The 20,997-nt window shown below is 40.7% G+C and overlaps 1 protein-coding gene across 2 annotated transcripts in view; it reads left to right on the top strand.

Annotated features, from left to right (window-relative positions):
• The first annotated feature begins 910 nt into the window (after positions 1-910).
• The window catches only part of LOC310995926 (transmembrane protein 87A), a 45,533-nt gene continuing 25,446 nt past the window's right edge, over positions 911-20,997 (top strand). For both annotated transcript variants that reach the window (XR_014595863.1, XM_083985138.1), the window contains exons 1-11: positions 911-1,133; positions 7,143-7,215; positions 7,324-7,415; positions 9,008-9,127; positions 9,241-9,297; positions 10,316-10,375; positions 11,742-11,816; positions 15,794-15,920; positions 17,399-17,460; positions 18,631-18,814; positions 18,906-19,005. Coding sequence is in view for 1 of the 2 variants with exons in the window: in XM_083985138.1 (XP_083841264.1) it covers positions 987-1,133; positions 7,143-7,215; positions 7,324-7,415; positions 9,008-9,127; positions 9,241-9,297; positions 10,316-10,375; positions 11,742-11,816; positions 15,794-15,920; positions 17,399-17,460; positions 18,631-18,814; positions 18,906-19,005 (1,097 nt within the window). In the remaining variant the exon portion in view is untranslated. The remainder of the gene's footprint in view (positions 1,134-7,142; positions 7,216-7,323; positions 7,416-9,007; positions 9,128-9,240; positions 9,298-10,315; positions 10,376-11,741; positions 11,817-15,793; positions 15,921-17,398; positions 17,461-18,630; positions 18,815-18,905; positions 19,006-20,997) is intronic.

Here is a 20,997-nt window from a genome sequence, read left to right as displayed (position 1 = left end):
TTCACGCGTCAAATATAATCACAAACGATCAGCCCCGAAATAATACTTGCATTTCCCGCTCAATACTTTTAAATGGATGAGATTAGAACATGGATCTATTATAAATCCAATATCCACGGATTAGAAACATGAGCGCACACAGCACACATGGATGTATTATATTGAGCGCACATCGTAGAAACAGGCGAACTTTGTCGAAACCAAGCACGTAGCAACACCGGTCGGTATTTTCACAATAAACCTAAAACTGAGGCATTTCCTGATGTCTGAACAACAATTTAATTGTAATATTTATTATTCAATGGTTCTCACAGCTAGATACTACATACTTTTCGATAGGAATAATACACATTTTTCATATATATTAAAAAAAAAAAACGATAAAGAGTGGTATTTAATTTCCCATCTTCCCTTTTTTTCTTTAATGAGAAAAGGAAACAAAAATGACAATGTCAATAAAAATAATGATAGTAAAAAATAAGGAAAATAAAAATAAACATTGCTAGATGATGAGGAATCCATTTTCCTAGTAAAAGGTTCTTAAAGAGGGGCTATGTTGAATCTTTCAAAAATACAGTTCGTTTTCATAGCTTTTTATTTTTTATTTTTAATGTCTTTTATTGTAGTTGCATATTGGAGAATTTCTTGTGTGAAATTATCCAGGCTGGGTTTTGATTCTGTCCATTTTTTTTTGTGGATATGAAATTTGGCCATAAGTACTACCAGTTGTATAAGGAATGTTGTGTCTTTGTCCAGCTTGTTGTTTAAAAAAAAAAAAAAAAAAAGTTTTTTTCTTGTAGGCTAGAGTGATCATATCACTTGTCCGGTTGTTGTTTTTTCCCATCGTCCCTGAACGCACCACTCCACACCCGCTGACGTCAGCAGGAACCCGGAAGAGCACACGGCGGCTTGTTGTGAGTTGTCGCGGTGGCTTCGCTGCTGCTGCTGGTTTGGTTTCTTCTTCTTCCTCCTTCTGTCCTCCTCTAATGTCGAGCTCCACGGGACCGGGTCGGCCCGGTCCGAGGCCCCGGTCCTCCCCGCTGCTGCTGCTGCTGCTGACGGGGCTGTTGGGGCTGTTGGGGCCGGTGGGCGCCGTGTCCGAGCAGGGGAAATGGATGCAGAGCGTCGACAGTGTGAGTATCCTCCTTCCTGCGTGTTGTGTTGTGTTGTTGCCCCCTGACGCAGAGCTGGTGTGTCGGTGTCGGTGTCGGAGGCTCCAGTCGGGGCTGTTTGACAGTTTACCGCGGTCAGAGCATGGATGTATTATGGGTCAGAGAGGGAGAGGGAGGGGGGACACCGACCCCAGGCCTGTTTCTACCGCCGAGGCTGCAGGTTGGGGGTCTGCTGCTGCTGCTGTAGCACCATAGACTGTAAAAAATAATGTAGCACCGGAGCGAAACTGAAACACGCGGCGTAAAGCGCACACACCGCTGCGCCACAAACACACACACACACACACACACACACACACACACACACACACACACACACACACACACAACGTTATCTCGGTGAAGAGACAACCTGTTTGAATTTGCATTTATTGGTTTAAATATACAGAGATAATGCACATTAATAAACATTTCTGTAAACATGCCGGTTCAGCCAAGTTGGCTAATTTTCAACCGTATAGTCTCTGGGGCAGGTGACTTGAGCACTACAATAATTAAAAATGCATTAAAAAATAAAATAAACAAACACAAAACAGTACTACGTATGCCTACTTATATAAAGTACAGTATACAATACAATATATTACAGTGCATAGGCTACAATAAAATACCTTCATTACAGTTTCAGAACAGATGGTCACATACTTGACCGTCTCTCAACCATAGTTTTAAATGTATTTTAAAAGAAAGATAAGTGTCATCCTCCCTGAGCTGCACTGGAAGAGTAGTCCAGGTCCAGGTGTGAGTAGCTCTCACCGAGAAGGCTGCCTGACCAAAAGCTGCCTGACCAAAAGCACTCCTTCTGTTCACGACTAGTGAGGCATGGACAGACAGTAAACTCAGGACCAGTGAAGCAATGTAACACACTGAACACCGTCCTCACAGAGCAGTGTGTGTGTGTGTGTGTGTGTGTGTCCTGACACCTGAGAGAAACCAGCCATGTTTACTGGTCCACATATCCGTTCCTAGTAACATCCTGATCTCTCTGCTGGGTTATCAGAAATGTAGCTATACATATCAATCATCAGGTTTATTAAGTTGATATAAAACCAAGTGTCCGGAATAGTTGTGTTGCAGTGTTTCACTTCAACACAGAGGCCACTGGAGGGAAGCAACCATTCCTTATCATTTTAATAACAAAAATATTTTATTATAATTTAACTATAGTGATTATTTTCAGTATTTGACCATAACTGATGACTATTAAGGCGTTTTTATCAGGGTTCTTCTTTTATTGGACCAACACTGTAAAACATTACATTTAGCCTAATTTATTATTGTCATGTGTGACTAATAAAGTAGTAGCAGATCCTCACACTTAAAGCAGAAGTGAGTGATATATTTGTGTTAATATAAGTCTTAAATAGTTGTATCTTCCGACAGCAATCACTTCTATAGAGTGTTTGGTCTGAAACACGGGTCTGTCAGTCACTCTGCTCTGCTCTGAGCCGAGGAGAAAACATTTATCGTATCCTACAGTTTTTATCCAATGAGGAGAGAGAACGGCATGCAGGGCTGTGTGTGCAGCCAAGGAACGCCGTGAATGTGGCGACGTAGCGACGAGGACTGTTATGGTGCGTTCAAGGAAACTCGTATTTTTCCGACCGTGAAGTGGTACCAGTTCGATCTGGTACGAGTTCACCGGTCGGAAGTTACGAGTGGCCGTTATAGTGACTTTCACCGGTAAAACAGGTCGGAAAAACACGAGTGGGTTGCCTGGAACGCTACAAAGTCGTAAGTTGTGACTTGAAGCTGTAATTTACGATTTCAAAAGCCTGCCTGGAACGCAGCATTAGCGAAAACGACCGGATCACTCACTTCTGCTTTAAGAAGTAGAATCAGCATTATCCTCAGGGCCGTTGCTAGGAATTCTGGGCCCCCTGAAAGAATACTAAAGTGGGCCCCTGCCCCCTGACTTTTCCACTTTTTTTCTTAGACTACATATGTATTACCATTTTTAATTTAGGCTTCTTTGTTTTGATGCTAATGCAGGTGTTACTATGAGTTGCCTATTAGTCAGGGTCGTATGCAGAATAATTCAGTCATAAAGACACAAACAGAAAATGTAGGGGTGCACTGCACACCGTCACTAACTTGCAAAGCAAATATTCACATTTCCTTTTAATTCATAAGCCTCACACACACATTATGTATGACAGATAACAGATTGTATGAGTCGCCCCCTTTCATGTCTAACCAGTGTAAATAAATAGAACCTTTCTAAAGACAGCAAATTTCCTGGTTGCGCATGTGCAAGAGGATGAAAAAATTCACATGCGCTGTCTCAAATTCTAGGGGCAAAATGCTTCCATTTAGGGGCAGTGTGGAGTCCTGCACCGTCACGTTTTCTTGTCCTCTTTGACCAACAGTTGATTTAACCTGATTCACATTCTGAGCTCAAAGCACAAGCAAGAAAGAAAACCACAAATATTTGTAGGGCAGATTTGCAACTTGTGAATTTTGAAAAATCATATATCAATATAAAAATCTCACATCTTTCTATCAATCAACTCACCAACGGAAACTTTTGTACCTCTTGTTTTATTTATTGACTTATTTCACTATTATAGGATTTACATGCCTTAAAATAATGTCTTTTAATGTGAAGCAGTCTGTCATTTTTTATTTTAAACACTGTAGTAAATACTAAGTCATAAATAAAATAAAGTGAATTATTAATTACAGCTCTAGCAATAATAATAACTATGGAGCTGTCATGAACCATTCAATAACTTGACAGACATGTAATCAGTAACTGCTTTCAGATCTTTTTCAAACATAAATACTGCAGGGTTCCTATGCAAGTATGGAAAAGTATGGAATTTGATTTGATACATTTACAGGTCTGGAAAAGTATGGAAAATGGAAACTATTGTATGGAAATATATCCATCTTAATTCTTATCTGGGTCTTATCTTAAGCTATTTGGGTTAATTATCTTGTATGCGCTATTATACCTAGCTACAATCTCCTGGAAATTATTTGGTGACATAATGGCATACAAATTCAGAATAATGAAATTTAATAAATAAAATAAAATAAATTTCACAATTTATTTACATGATACACATCTAATTAATCAAATGTCACAATTTATTTGAATTTTTTTACCGATAAATCTGGAAATTAGGGTCTGGAAAAAGTTTGGGATTTTGAAATTTTGAATGTGTAGGAACCCTGATACTGACATTCTCTGATCCTCCTGATGACTTTATTGGAGTTGGTTCTCAGTCAGTCAGTATGAAGCAGCAGTGGGTGCAGCGGTGTCTTCCTGTCATGTGTGAGTTTCCTCTGTAGGTGAAGTTAGTAGGTTGGTTTCTGTCACCATCTGCCAGCTGTGTGCTAGATAGTTGACCTGCTGCTGCTGCGTGCCTCTTGTAGAAGTGCTGTAGTTTCACGAACGCTCACAGACTTTTTTTTCTCATCGGCATAATGAATAATGATGTTGGCTCTTTCAGAAACAGGTGCAGAGGTGACGGTCGTCCGTTTTCCTGTAGTTCCTGGTTCTGACGGTTGAACAGGAAGTAGTGGGGCTCGGTTACAGCACCACCTCACACCGTGTGCTGTTTGTTCTTCATGTACAAACACAATGAGGCCCAGTCAGGACTGAGATTTACAGTCTTTTAAACACACTCAAACACACACAATACAAGAGCAGTGTGGCTGTTAGCTCTGTTAATACACCCTCTGTTTGTGTTAAATGTATCTCATATGGGAGTTTGACTGTGTGATGGAGTCGTAGATGACACAGTGAGAAAAGCACTGGAAAATGTGTCAGTCAGTTGATCATAAGGTTCAGTATTTAGTTTCAGTGTTAGTCATAGATGGAAAAAAAAAATCCCACTCTTTCCTGACAGGAACAAACAAAAGGAGTGTAAAAAAAAAAAAGGGTCATTCTATGTAGCACAGTTGCACTCTTTTTATTATTTATTTGCTCCGTTTATTACCGGCAGCTCGATTTGAAGTTAGTTTCAAACATGTCACACTGGTCTGTCCTGCCGGTCCAGTCTTACGCCGTGTTCCCGGCAGGCTTTTGAACCCTGAAGTCACGACTTCAAGTCACGACTTACGACTTTGTAGCGTTCCAGGCGACCCGTTTCCAACCTGTTACCCGTGAAAATGCACTAGAACGCCAGTCAAACCCCGAACTTCCTGAAAACCACGAGCCTGGAACGCACCATTAGTTTGGCTCAGAGTTACTATCACAGTGACAAAAGTAAGGACCGATCCATTTTAAGATCCAGTTTAACACCAATGTTTCTATGGCAACAACCATGAAACCTGTGCTGATGAGTCGCACCCAATAACATAGTTACATAGACAGCGATGAGAGAGTTTTTGGAGACTGTTAATCCATTTGTTTGTTGTTGTTGCTTGTAGAATATTCTATTAGTTTATTATAGATCCCCATTAGTCACTGCCTCAACAGCCACTGTTCTTCCAATATTACAATTATCCTGAACCAAGCAAGCCAAATGGGCCATGCATTAATAAAGTAAAAACAAGCACAAACAGCACACCAAACTAAAAAAAAAAAGAGAAATGAAGCAAGAGGAAATCACTAAAGCAGACATATGGAAACTCATCAAGTGTTGAATTTTCAAACATTATCTTCTTGGACAAACACAGCTGAACAGTTAGATGTGGTTCATTGGCCAGCCAATTGTTATTATGTTAAAAAAAACAAGGTCTTTATTTACCCAGAATGCATTGTAGCACAGTCCGTCTCGGGATCGTTAAACTGTTTATTGCCACAGACAGCCCTGTCACAGTTATTACATCATCACCAGACCGCAGTCGTTTTGCATAATGGTTCAAATGATTTCTCACATTTCATCACAGTTTCCACGTTGGTTTGTTTCCACATTAATTGGAGGTTCGACTGGTCCTCTTTTTATGACATCATCTCATGGCGCCGTCTTCTTCTGCTGTGGTTTCTGAGTGGAGAATTAGCGCCACAAACTGTTTATCTTACGGAACCTCATTTCTAATATTCGACGGCCGCATTTCGATGAGCATCTATTGACATTAGCTTCATGGATTTAGTCGGGGATCCAGGGTTCCTACGCAAGTATGGAAAGTATAGAAAAGTATGGAATTTGATTTCATACATTTCCAGGTCTGTAAAAGTATGGAAAATGGAAACTATTGTATGGAAATATATTTGTTTTATTAATCTTATCTTGGTTTGGTCTCATCTGAAGTTATTTGGGTTAATTATTTTGTATCTAGCTACAATCTCCTGGAAATGATTTGGTTGCATAATGGCAGACACATTCAGAATAATGAAAACAAATGATGAATTGCATGCTTTTTTTTATATTATGCACGTCTATTTACTTAAATATCACAAATTATTTGATTTTTTTACTGAGAAGTCTGGAAATTATTGTCTGGAAAAAGTCTGGAATTTGGAAATTTCAAATGTGTAGGAACCCTGGGGATCCCAGTAACTTGGAGGAGGTGGCGGTCAAAACCACACATTAAAAAAAAAACATCTATGGATCACACAATCACCAAACTTGGAAAGACAGCAGGTTTGAGTGTCTAAATATAAATGTGTTTAGTTTAGTTAGTTTAATGCGGTGTATAGCCAAAGGAATGCAGTCATTCAGTTTGGTTGGGAAAAAACAGCGTTTAAAGAAAAGTTGCAAAAGTTTGACAAGCAGAGAAAGACGATTAAAATGCTACGTAATTAATATTTATTTGTATGGCAATTGTCCGTCCACTAACATGTCATAATGGTGACAGTCCTGGCCTGTGCTTTTGTACATAAAATTATAACATTAATATTATTATAAGGTGGAGGCTTCAGATAAGCCCACTGTGGGTTTTTTTTTTGCCTCTCCCTGCACTGTTTCATTGTCATCTATTATGTTTTATGTTGTATACTTTTAAATTATGCAAAATAAAAAGAACAAGAACAAAGAACACAGTGTGATGATCTGTTTGTGTGTGTTTCTCCTCCAGGAATCGGTGAAAACACAGAGCTTCTTCTACTTCTCCAAGACTCTGTTCAACAGCAGCTTCATCCAGCTCAGACGTGAGTGGAACGCGTCGTCTTCTTCTTCTGTCGACATTCATTTTATTGTGCCTGACATTTTCATGAATCCTCTGTGTTAATAACAACTGTGTGTGTGTGTTTTGACAGTGGAGAACTGTAACTCCTCGTCCCCTGTCAGTCTGAATGTGTCCTGGTATCTGAGGAACTCCCACTGCTCTGATGAGGTCTTCAGCTTGGACGTGAGCTACACTCTGACTTTCCTCTGCTGCTGCGTTCACACCTTCTAAACTTGTCAACAGAAAAACATGAAAATGAAAAACAAAGAAAGATTTATTTTCAATACACTTAATGCAAAGTAGATTTTTTTTGTCAATGATTAGCAGCAACACATATTTTTGTGCTTTAAATCACGCTGCACAAAAAATGCGCTTGTCAGAAGGTGGCTATAGAAGAAATATTATACATTGATATTATTTCCAACTTTTTTTTAGGCTTAATTTTTAAACCAACATCAGTCATAAATCATACACCTTAAATCTTGACAAATATTTAAATTTTTTTCTCCACATGCCGAATATGACGCCATCTGGTGGAGAGTAGTAAAACTGATCAATTCCGTGGCAAAAGCCCAGATTGACACCCAGATATAATGAAATAAATGTATAATGCTTTAATGGAAGTGTACGGAAGAGGATTAATGCTGCATTCAAGACAACTCGGAAGTCGGAAAAGAACGAGCTCCGAGTTGTAAAAAATGAATTGAACGGCGTCGAACTCGGAAATTAGAGGTCGGGAACTCGGGTATCATATCAGAGCTCCGACTTTCCGACTTGACGTCACGACAACATCAAAACATGGCGGCACTCGTCTTAAACGGTTAGAATTTAGACATTTTAAGTTATTTGTTGAGGTTTTAATGCATATTTTTGTGTATTATTGCAGTAGCCGATATGAATTACGTTTATATTAAGCTGTGATTGTTGTATGGTGTGAAATTGCGGTCCTCGTATGTGACGGAAATAACGTTTAACTGTTATCAAGGCTGTAACGTTATATGTGCACTCGTCTGCGGTGTCTCCTCTCCTCCAAAATAAACATTTACTGCTGCATTGATTTTTACTATTCAGCTATGAGCCACAATAATACACCAAACTTCCTTCAGGTATCCATGTTTTTTTTCTCCCGAGTTCCTGCAGCGTGAACGCAATGATGTCGGAAGTCGGACATTTCCGAGTTGGGAATCCCGACCTCAGAGTTGTTATGAACGCAGCATAAAGTCAGAATTCTTCTGAGTTTAAAGTCAGAATTCTGCCATACAAATAAATATTAATTAACGAAAAAAATCTCCTAGACCGTCTCTGGAGCTATTGAGATTTTTTTTTTTCTCAACAAAAAACAAAAAAAAACATCTCAGACTTTTTTCTCAGAATTCTGAGATTAAAGTCAGAACTCACTTTTTTTTCCCCACAGCGGCCCTAATCCTCTTCCGTAGAAGTGAGATCAGATTGCAGTTTGAATGGGTTTCAGTGGTGCAGACTCTTGTTTGTCCACAGTGTAGTTTAGACTTGCTGCAGGAGCTGAGCTGGAAATAAGCAATGACATCATGACATGGTGCTTTGTTAGTTGGTGACACAATAATTTCCTGCAAAGGATTAATACAGTACTATTCTATTCTATAACAAGATCAACTAAAGATACACAATCTTGCCACAAAGTCATACCGTATGCATGAACACAGCCAACATGATAAAAAAACGGTGACCGTCCCTGTTCAAATGAATAATCCGTCTGTAATGTCTGTCCCTTTGTCTTTCATTGTGTTTGTCTGTAGCTCAAACAGGCGAAGAACTACTTCAGGTCGACAGAGGTCGTACCGGGAGGAGGAAGTGGATACTACATCTTCCACCAGTACATTGCCTTCGCCTGCCAACAAGACAGAAATCCAGACTGGGTCTCTCTCTCTTTGTCTTCCGCATGCACACACACACACACACACACACACACACAGATATACGTACACGGTGCATACGCTGACACATGGGGTGTGTGTGTTTTATATTACAGTTCGGCACGAAGACAATGGATGAGAAGACCCGACTGACGGGACTGCCACAGGAGCAGGTGAGGAGGAGTTCACCAGACCAGATAGATACCAGGGTTTCCACTACATGTAATTCAGGGTTCTTACGGATCCTCAAAAAGTCTTAAAAGGCATTGAATTCATTCATCTAAAAACAAGGCCTTAATTGGCATTAAAATGTCTTAAATCAATTTTTCAAACGTCTTAAAAATGTTAACACTTGGTAAGTGGTATTTTATGGTTGTAATTGGTCTCAAATCTCTAAATAATTGGTAACATTCTGACATAGAGAAGTTAGTGGCGGCCGTCAACGTTAAATCTCTCACCGCCACCAGCTCCCGAGTCAGTGTTTTTTTTTTTTCCGGAATTTTTATGCATTTATTTTGAAAGGACAGCTGGAAAGAGACACAATCCAATGTTCATGTAGCAGTCACTTTACATTGGATCACATAGGAAAGTGGGTAAAATTGTCCCTAACCCTATTTAATTGATGTGGTGTTTTTTTTTCTTTTTTCTGCATTTGTGTTTATTATGAAGTCGGTCTTAAATTTCATTTCCAGTGGCTTTAAAAAAGTCTTAAGTCTTAAATTTAACTTGGCTTAAAGCTGTAGGAACCCTGTAAATGATTGTGGCGAAATTCGTGTTGTGTTAACATCACTGCAAGTCAGAGTCTTCTGTCTTCTGTCCTCACTTCCAGTATAGTAAGCTCCACAGTTCACCTTGTCCTCGGTCTCTGCAGCCCTGATGAGCAGCTGTATTTTTGTGCGTGTAGCCACTGTCGCTACACAACGCCCCCTTAACACACAACACAACAGTCAATACAGTGATCCAGCATTGTTTTGCTAGTCGCACAGTCGCATGTTCTGCTCTGCTCAGTTTATGTGGCACTATGCAACAAAAGGCAGATTATTTCTCACAGTTCTGCTAAACCTACTCATGTCTACCTCAACACACTGAGCTACAGAGGGAACAACACAACAGCCTCCTTCAACTGCTAAACCAACCGGACAGGACAACATCGTCCTTTCTTCTGTCCTAAAGCTTCTTTCTGTCTTTCAGCCAATCACAGAGCAGACTTCAGGCAGGAGGAGAAGAGACATTGAGCCTCCACAACCGAAGGTGTGAACATACAACACACATACATACTGAAACTGAATCTGTTGAGCAAATGATTCAAACTGATGCTAAGGCTTTCTGCCAACTTGTTTGTACAAAGTTTTTGGAGCCACGGTAACCAAGATATGCTACTAGATTGTTTTATTTGAATGTTTATTTTGGACATTATAATAAAAACACACAAAATAACAACGCAATAAACAGAGAGAATTGTTCTAAAAACGAGTGGGATGAAGCACATACTTACCCGGTCTCTTCTATTTCAAAGTGAATTCAACTTAAATCAGGTCTCTAGGATTCACTCACAAAACTAAACTGTACAGTACTGAACCATATTACTAGTACTGTACTGAGATCTTCAAATTTCCACTAGTCCAAAGTCCAAACTAATTAAAAGAAACAGTCATGCAACACAAAGTTGTGAGACACAATAAAAAGAGAGTTCACTTTCCTGATCCAAGTGTTTCATGCATATATATACAGTATATATACAAAAACAGCCATGCCAAATAAAACTTAATGTACCCATATCTTGTTTGCTTCATGCTCTACTCGCTCAGTAATAATAATCATCCACTTATAGTAAGTAAGTCCCTCCAGAAAAATGTCATCATGTGATCACATAATTCGACACATAATCAGCTGAATATTATGTGGGGGGGATCACATTTTTTAAAAAGACGGCACATTTTTGCCACAAAAATCACAGATTTCTGTTCAAAGTGCAGGAAACATGCGGACGGCGCTTTCGTGATTTCATAATCCTCCTCATTTTCGACGCTAAAAGGTCACATATGTAGATCTCTTTGCAATAAGTTGAAAAATGTTTACTTCACACAGAAGCAGCCAGTTTCCACCTCCTGTGAGAAGATGAACAAATATTTTTTTTTTTTTTTTACAGCAGCTACTGAACGTCTTTGACTGCAGAATATTTTATAATATTTTGTGCACTTTCTGTGCTGGAGCTGGGGGAATCACTTTTTTTTCTTTATCATCAAATTGCATTTTTTTGCATGATGTTCCTACAATTTCATCATATCAAATTGCATAAATAACCCGCATGGTCCAAAACCTGCTGCTGCATAATGAAGGATTTTTTGCCTGCAACATCACAAAAGAAATCAGTGTTTTTCTGGAAGGACTGAATAACGATCTGTTGGATGTAGACGGGTGGGATCATTGTAGGTTGTTTCCACTGTAGTCAGTTACACACAGAAAGGAATTGCAGGAGCTTTTAAACTTGGTGCAGATGTATTAATGACAAGTACTGAGGAGTGTATTTGTGTTTTTTCTGCAGAGATTCTTGATGTAATTTATATTTCTGTAATGTTTGAAGCTGATTTCACTGCCCTCTCCATCTTTCTCTCAGGCGGCTGCACCGGAGAAAGAAGCAGCACCAGAGAAAACAGGAAAAGCCGCCGCCCCCCCTCCCAAAGAGTCAAAGGTCTGTTTATGAGTCGGTATCCACCACCAACCAACCGACTTAACAATACCGTGGTGTACAGTAGTAATATAAAATGTATGACTCAACTATAAAATGTACTTTTAATTTTAACAAATATTCCCCTTCCAAAATTCCTCTGGTAAATAAATATATCAGGTGATATCGTGTTGTGGTTAAAGAAAACAAAACTTCCTTTTCATTGTAACAAAAAACAAAAAAAATCAATCAAATAAATTCTTTAAAAATAAAACCTTTTTTGTTTTAACATAAATTCAACAAAACAAAACACAATACGTTCAGAACCCCTGCAAAACAATAATACCCCCCCCCCCCCCCCCCCCCCAGATATAGCAGGAAGGGAGTTAAATAACACATTTATTTTTAAATACAGACACAAAGGACACAAGAAAGAAGAAGAAAGGAGGAAAAAAAACGTTGTGCTGTTCTAGGTCGCGCAGCAGCAGCGTTTTCTCAACAAGTCCCAGCCTAGCAGCGCATCGTTGGCATGGAGATCACAACCCGACCAAACCAAAACACACATTCAGTGATAAAACAGATAATTCCGACTTGCACTAAGGCCCTGTCCACACGAACACAGGTATTTTTGAAACCAACTTTTATGGACCCCGGTTAAAAAAAAATTTGCGTCCACACCACCGGTGTGATAAAAAATAACTCCGTCCACATGAGACCGCAAATCCGTCTCCGCCCAGGGTCTGCAGATAGTTGCCCTGCGGTCCGGATGCGGACCAAGGTCTGTCATTTAAGGACCACTGACCACAGTATTAAACATTATTGGGCGAAAAAAGAACAATGCTAGCCCGTACAGTTGAACTTCTCATTTTGACATCTTGCATCTTAAAAAGTCTAAAATTTGAAAATCTAAATTTTAGGCCTTAAAATGTCTTAAATTTGTTGAATTATTGTGTTCAAGTCTTATATAATTTTAGACAGGTCTTTGGGAAAATCACAAAAAAGAAAGATCACAACCTGCGATTGGTCAAAAACTACAAATCCCACAATTCTCTGGCCTCAACAATAACAGTAGTTAGTGTAAGTAAGGGAGAGTGGAGCTGTCGGTGAAAAGAGGGAACAACGCCACGTCTGGTCCTGTTCTATGTTGTTCGTTCACACGTCACCGTTTATTCGTTACGTCCGCGGTGTAAAAGGCCGTGACGCAAAGACGCGATTAGGCGCGAGACGCGGTATACGCGACTTTTTTTTTTTTTGCGACAATACACCCGATTCTTTTATGGCGACGGGACCCTCGCGTCTTCGTCTATTTCATCGTGTTTGGTGGGAAGACCCACAGGGGCTTCCCACTCAAACACGAGGAACGCTTTTTTTTCGCGCGAGCTTTTACGCGCAACCAAACGCGAGATACGCGAATTAGCGAATTAGCGCTCGTTTTGACTCGTGACCATTTTGCGTAAATTCGCGTCTTCACGAGCTCGCCCATTTTCACTACGACAACAACATTTCTGCTCTCACCAACCATGGTTGAGGTCACAACGCTGCTGTAGCTGCTCTGGAAGTCCGAGACGCCTGAGGCCAAACGCCGCTGTCTTCCGGGCTGATGAGCTACAGAGACTTTAGAGTCAAAGAGGAGCAGCGCGTCGCTGTGTCGGACTGTTTGTTTGGATTTAATGAAGAAGCTGCACAGAGTCAGGTGAGCAGAAGCTGCCCCCCGCCCCCCTCCCCTCCCCTCACCGTGGAGCCGCTGCTGTCTCACAGCCACCACCGACCCCTAGAATAAAACACCACCGACCCCTAGAATAAAACACCACTAAGCCGTGGACGGTCGCTGCGTGGCTGAAATGCCGACGGCTAAAACAGCCGCCACCAGGTCACTGACTGGAGAGTTTTAAAGTCGGCACATGGACGCAGCTCAGACCGGCCGGTGCCTCAGCGCGGTGTCCTCCCGTATTTTACCTGGGTCGCTACCGGAGCTTGATATGGAAAAAAACAAACAAACGCCAGGCGCACGTCGCTGTGGAACAAAGTTGACGGGAGAATGTGCGCAGCCCTAAGCAAACTCTGACCCATGCGTAGGCTACGCATGGTTTGGAGGAAAAGGGGAATTGAACTGAAGCCAGACTCAGGAAATGTAAGTGAGAAGAACGATTATGTTTTATTATCGGCCGTCACACATTTAATTTCAACCCGTATGCGTTAGATTCATGTTGCCACGGTGATTTAATTCAACAGTGCCCTTATTTTGCATCGGACTGGTGTTTCAGAAACATCTTCTTAGAATCTAACTTAAAATTCAAAATCAAAATTCCCTCTCTATATTTAATCACCACCATCTCTCCGTCATATTGTCCACTCCCAGAGCGCAGGAGGAGGAGAGGACGGCGCGGCTGCATGGGATAAAGCATCCGGTCATATCGAGAGTCAATTAAATATCAAAGACTGGGAAGAAGCCACTAATCACAATCGTTACGCTCTGTTTTCTTGTTATCAGTCCTACTTAATGCTGTTCATCACAAAAACCGAGAGAAAATCAGCATAAAGAAAAGCGTCATGTTCGTTAATTCTTCAGAATATATTTCAGGATGGAGGAAACCACTAACTGACTCAACATTTTTTATCGATAAGTCTAATTACTGTAAATATATAAATCCAGCGGTGAGCCCCGTGCGTAATGCTGCACCGCGGCACCGCTGGAGGAGAATAAGGAGGGAGAGGGTCTTCAGGGACCAACGACGGCCTGGCCCATGATGGTGACTGGTTCATAACTTGTTTCAGATTCACTACAACTGTTGTCATTGTTGTAACCATGTGCCGAACCGGGTCCAACATGTGAGAGGCAGCGCACCAAAACAACAACGCGTGCGCTCTGTGCCGCTGACGCCGTTAACAGCTGCAGCAACACGTCACGTTGTCACGTTCACACCTGCAGCTAATTCACAACAGCGACCAGAGGTGGCAAAAGTACTCATATTCTGTACTTACCGTAAGTAGAAGTACAGATACATGTGTAAAAAAAATACACTGGTAAAAGTGGAAGTACTGATTCAACTCCTTTACTCAAGTAAAAGTAAGAAAGTACAGGCTCTGAAATGTACTTTCAAAGTAAAAGTAAAAAGTAAAAATGAATTTTTGCCGTTAATGAAACCTACATCATTTGATAATTTTGTTAAACAAAAAAAGTTCAGACAGAATAATCAAGATTGAAGTGACCAGAGGCAGTGGTTCCCAACAGACTCTCACAAAATAATAATAATAATCATTTTTAAACAGCGTTTCACGGGTTGAGTTTTATTTATCATGATAATTAATACATACTTAGTAACAAGCCTGTAAGTTCAACAAATCAGTATATGCTACTGTGATTTAACTAGCCTAGTTAAATAAAAAGATGTAGTTTAATACCATAATATATAGGGCTGACCAAAGGCCAATGTATTTACTTCATGTGTCAGATATTGTGTTGGTCATAATACAGAACAGGTTGTGGCTCGTGTCTGTTGATTAAAGAAGTTGAAATATGTCCATGTTTGTCTATTCTGGGTCACATTAGAAGTCATCACATATTTCAGGCCAAAGGGGAAGTGTTGGTGTTTTTACTGTTCTCCAATGTAAAAATGGCTCACGTTTGACCCTTAACATTATTCACGGCTTAAAGCCATCTGCCTGTTGGTTGCCAGTGAATTAAATAAATAATATGTTCCATAAAATGTTTTAATTTCGCTCCCCAATTTCTTTTTGTGCCCCCAAATAGTTCACTTTAGGCGTGTATTTTCAACTACAAACAAGCCTAACACGCAACTTAGGCTATATATTGTAATCAATTTTTAATTTTGTGACTCTCGCATTTCTTTTGTACACTTTTTATTTGTCATGATAGGTCTTAAATTTCATCCATAATGGTCTTAAAAAGGTCTTCAGAGACAAAGCAGCCTGTGTTGTAGGTGTGGTGTTACTAATAGCGTTGTCCCTGTTGACGTGTCCCTGTCCTCTGTGTTTGGCAGGAGGCTTCCCACTTCCCCCTGGATGCGGTGGCCCAGAGCTGGGAGGACGGACCCTACATGTTCATCCTGCACATCGCAGAAATAAAGGACAAGGCCTCAGATCCCCCCACAACCTGGAGTCTGCAGCGTCAGTACATATTTACACATCTACACACACACTAGCACTCCATTGACAAAGACGGTGTGTTGTTCTAACTGTTTAACCATTAACCATCAGTGATGTTGAGCCTGTATCCTTATTGGTGATGAAGCCCTGATGTGAAACTGTTCAAATATCATAATCACAGGAGCAACATAATGTTCCAGAGAAGAGCACATCATACATGTTGATGAGGATATAGTGACTTATACATCTGACTGACCACACAAATGAAGTAAAAAATGCTGGTAACACAAAGGTTTAACTCCTAAAGGGATAGTTCAACATTTTGGCAAATTGGCCCATTGCCATAATCCCTATAGTCATAGTAGTAAGTTTGTTACCTTTAATTGTCGGTGCAAGCTGTTTTTAGAACGGCGGAGCAGAGCAGCAGCCTGCTCAAAGCTACACTATGGAGGCTAAAGGAATTTCTTGGTTTCCCTCATCAAACTCATCAAATACACAACCTAACAACTCCAAAACGCTGTCGTGGACAAGTTGTGACCTGCACATTCACCACGCTATGAGATAATAATGGAACGTTACGAGACAGAGTTGTTTTAGAGGTAAATACATGCAAAACCGCTGATGCACGTTGCATTCAAGGACAGTTTTTCAGCAAGCAGACTCTGTATTTACTCTGTATTTACCTCGAAAATGGCTCCGTTTCGTAACGTTGTGTTATTATCTCATAGCGTGGTGAATGTGCAGCTCACAACTTGTCCACCAGAGCGTTTTGGAGTTTTTGTATTTTGTATTTGATGAGTTTGATGAGGAAAACCAAGAAATCCCATAATGAGCCTCCGTAGCGTAGCTCTGAGCAGCTCACGGCTCTGCTCCGCCGTTCTAAAAATAGCTTGCACCGACAATTAAAGGTAACGAACCTACTGCTATGACTATAGGGATTATGGCAATGGGCCAATTTGCCAAAATGTTGAACTATCCCTTTAAGGTTTAGGAGCAACATCTGTTTTAACGTTCATGGATGTTGACGACGTCGTGTCATGTGCAAATGCTTTGCCTGTCTTTTGACTTTTTTTTCAAATTATAGTCCATATAACTCATATGACAGACCACAGCCGGGCTGTAAACCTCCACTGAAATGAGTGAAGCAATTAAAATGATTGGACATACACATGAGGATGGGCTAGTATGGTAATAGTATGTGTGTGAATTATAATCCGGTTCTGTATTGTTTTTTTTGAGGGCATCTTTTATGTGTACAAATCACAAAATGAATAAATGTAATACTAATTACACAATGCAAAAACTAAAACATACAACAACAATATAGAATTGTAATTAAAAAAGATATAAAACAAGTTCATATAAATGAATATAATAATAATAATAATTTTTAAAAACATGAAGGGTCAAATCCAGTTCTGTATTCTAATGAACTTTGAGGTCCAGTCATGACACTTGTGGACCAATCGATCTGACGTCGTCTGTTTTGTTGTCTGCAGTGCAGATCAGCATGAAGGGTCCTCATGACTACATCTCAGCCTCTGAATGGCCTCTGATGGTGGTAAGGACACACACAAACACACCTTCACATTCACATTCACACTCACACAGGAAAACACAAATGAAATATTTCACCTGCAGTCATTCAAATTATGAGTGTACTTTTATTTTGTCAACAAGCGTATTCAATCAGTGAGAAAATGACAAACGCTACAACAAATCTACAACAATCTATCAAACATCTATTTATATAGCACCTATCACAGTCATAAAACAGAGAACAACCACCAGACAGTAATAAATAGGCATCCATAAAGGTGCAATCACACAGATTGGTGCGTCATTAGCTGCTTTTTTAGATAAATCAGAAGACACAGCTCTTGACATCCCACAACCTCAGGTGCCACAGATTCAAAAGCTCTGTCAGGAAGCCTTGATTAGAGGACCGTATTAATAGTAGCAGCATTGTGGATCAGTTGTAGCCGACTCTGCATGTCCGGTCACGGCCGCTGTTTTGCTGAGCCTCCTCCCGTTCGTGCATTTGAAGCCTTTGATAATCAATCAGTGGATCGATGGATTACCATACACGTTACGATGTGTTTTGTGTAGTCGTATCTGTCATAAACAAGAGATTACGGGGCGCGGGGTGCGTTTGTGTGGCAGAGGAGAGGAGCTGTGACACGGGTCAGAGGCTTTGATGCAAGTTTACTTTTAAGCCACGATGTGGAAATAAGGAGCCTCCACTCTCCCTGTAACAGGTTACAAGTCGTTTATCTAACATCACAATTAGTCCGAAGCTGTTTAATGACGGTAAAAATGAAACATGGTAAATATCCTGCATACTTTCTCTTTTCTGTGCTGCGCTGATCAGAGCGGTGTCCCTAGCAACGGTCTAATTTTACATGAATAAAATATATTTTAATCATTATTTTGTGTTACATTATTGAATGATTTAGTTGTAGGCCGTGTTCTAAGCGGGATAATGTATAGTTGGTCGGTTGTTAATGGAGAAATAAACCCCTTCATGTTGTATGAAACCATACAACCTGTCGGGGTTTATTTCTCCATAACAACCTCCGAACTATACATTATCCCTTACATAATCGTGATAATCATAATACCGTGATTATTTCTCTTACAATAATCGTACCAAGAAAATGTATAATCGTGACATCCCTAAGTTAGTCACAAAAACAGTCAGACACTGAGTTTGTGTTGTGTGTGTCTGCAGTTCTACATGGTGATGTGCATCGTGTACGTGCTGCTGGCCGTGCTGTGGCTGCTCCTCTCCGCCTGCTACTGGAGGGACCTGCTCCGCATCCAGTTCTGGATCGGAGGGGTCATCTTCCTGGGCATGCTGGAGAAGGCCGTGTACTACGCCGAGTTCCAGAGCATCCGATACGACGGCCTGTCAGGTAGGTGGGAAGAAACACCACGGAGGTGACTGTTGTTGTTGTTGTTGATCTATGGGATGGATGAGCAGCCGTGTGGTGTCTCTCCCTGCAGTGCACGGGGCCGTGGTGTTCGCTGAGGTGCTGTCTGCGGTCAAGAGGACTCTGGCCAGGGTGCTGGTCATCATCGCCAGTCTGGGATACGGCATCGTTAAGTAGGTTTTCACCGGCTGACTGCAATTTGAGGATTCCTTGTATTTAAAGGAGCAATGGAAAGTAGGGCTGGGACGATACGCTTTTCTCCCGATTCGATTCTCCCACGATTTTTTGGATGCCGATTCGATTGAAATTGCGATTCTACGATATTGCCGATTCTCTCGATTTTTAGTCTGCATTTTTAACACCGGTGAAAAAGTTGAATGATCATGATTCTCTACAGACTATTCCAGGAACCATATTTCCCCAAAAAATACACATCACAAGTCAGTTTTTAAGATTTATTCAGCAGCAATATATATGTTTACTCTCTTTTCAAAAGCCTGGACTGCATAAAAGAGGCAAAAATCAAAGAGTATAGAAACAAACAGGCTTCTGAAACCTTTCTGACAAAATGAGATATAGACTGAGGTCAACTGCTACATTTTAACATTTATCTGCACACAAATGTAGGAGCCTATAAATGAACATACTCCATTATAAAGTGAACTTAAACCCTTTTGAAAACCTGGACTCTCTCTGTATGTAAAAAAGGCTAACAAATGCACATGGCACAATATAAAAAAAAAAATATATATATATATATATATATATATATATATAATTTTTTGAAGAAAAAAAATTTATTTAAAAACCACCCAAAAAAATATCGTGATATTTATGTGAATTGATTTTGTATCCCACCCCTAACGGAAAGACTATGTTTATATACACCGATCAGGTTTAACATTGTGACCACCTGCCTCATATTGCATGAACAGCAGGAACTTGTTCAGCAGTCTGAGCAACAGTATCTGGTCTGTTGGATGGGTGCACATGTGTATCAATGAGCCTGTGGCCGCTTCACAACTGTTCCTTCCTTGGACCAACTTCTGATAGATCCTGACCACTGCAGACCGGGAACCGGCTGCAGCTGCAGCACATAAGAGACCCAGTCCTCCTGGTCAGGCTGGATCACATCCTTACACTGACCATTTTTCAACAACACATCAACTCTGGGAAAAACATGTTCACTTATGGCGCTTTTCCACTACACAGACACGGCATGGCTCAGTAAAGGTGCTTTTCCATTACAGCTGAGTTCTTCTAGTTCCTCCTCAGCGGGGGCGAGGTCGCATTGTCCGTCTCTCTTTTTTCAATTCTCTCGTCAGCTCCAAATTCACTCGTATGCACCTCGATTACGGACCACAGTGTGGTTTTCCACACAGCATCATTTAACAGTCTCAATACAGATCAGCGGCCGCTGTTGCCGCTCTGTTTTTGAAATTCCCGGGTTTGATTCTCATGTCGGACGTAGCGCTCGCACTCTTCCAGTGACGACACTCTGCCCAATCAGTGGAAGGCAGTCGGCTGACACGTTTTAGTATCGCTGCGGCTCGCTTGGAACCAGGGCCGAGGAGGTACTAGTTTAGTACCTGGTACTAGGGCCAGTGAAAAAGCAAAAAAAGCGTGCCGTGCCGTACCGTGCTAGTGGAAAAGCGCCATTACAGGTGCACCTCAATAAACCAGAACATCATGGAAAAGTTCGATTCAAACAGTGAAACTCATATACACTGCCTGCCCCCCCCCAAAAACTCACACACTCTAATATTTCGTTAGGCCACCTTTAGCTTTGAGTACGGCGCACATTTGCTGTGGCATCATTTTGATGAGACATTTATTTCCGTCCAGAGTTGAATTAATTTTTAAAGATTCTCAATGGTTCAGGTCTGGACTCTGTGGTCACATTGGACCACATTTCTTCCTTGAAGATGATGGTTCCTCACTCTCATTCCAGTTTTTGATAATGTGTTGGACACTTCTTAACCCAATTTTAATGGGCTCAGAAATCAGTAGCTCCACTATGGAGGAGACTGCTGACCTCTATCATGTTCTACTTTATTCAGATGCTCCTGTACATCCCATCCACCAACAGGTGCCATGATGAAGCGTTATTCAGATTTATTCTCTCCAGTGCTCAGAATGTTAGGCCTGACCGGTGTATGTCCTGT

The sequence above is a fragment of the Trachurus trachurus genome (genome assembly GCF_905171665.1).
Source record: "Trachurus trachurus genome assembly, chromosome: 13".
In the NCBI taxonomy this organism is placed as follows: domain Eukaryota; kingdom Metazoa; phylum Chordata; class Actinopteri; order Carangiformes; family Carangidae; genus Trachurus; species Trachurus trachurus.
This window is presented reverse-complemented; position numbering and strand designations above follow the sequence as displayed.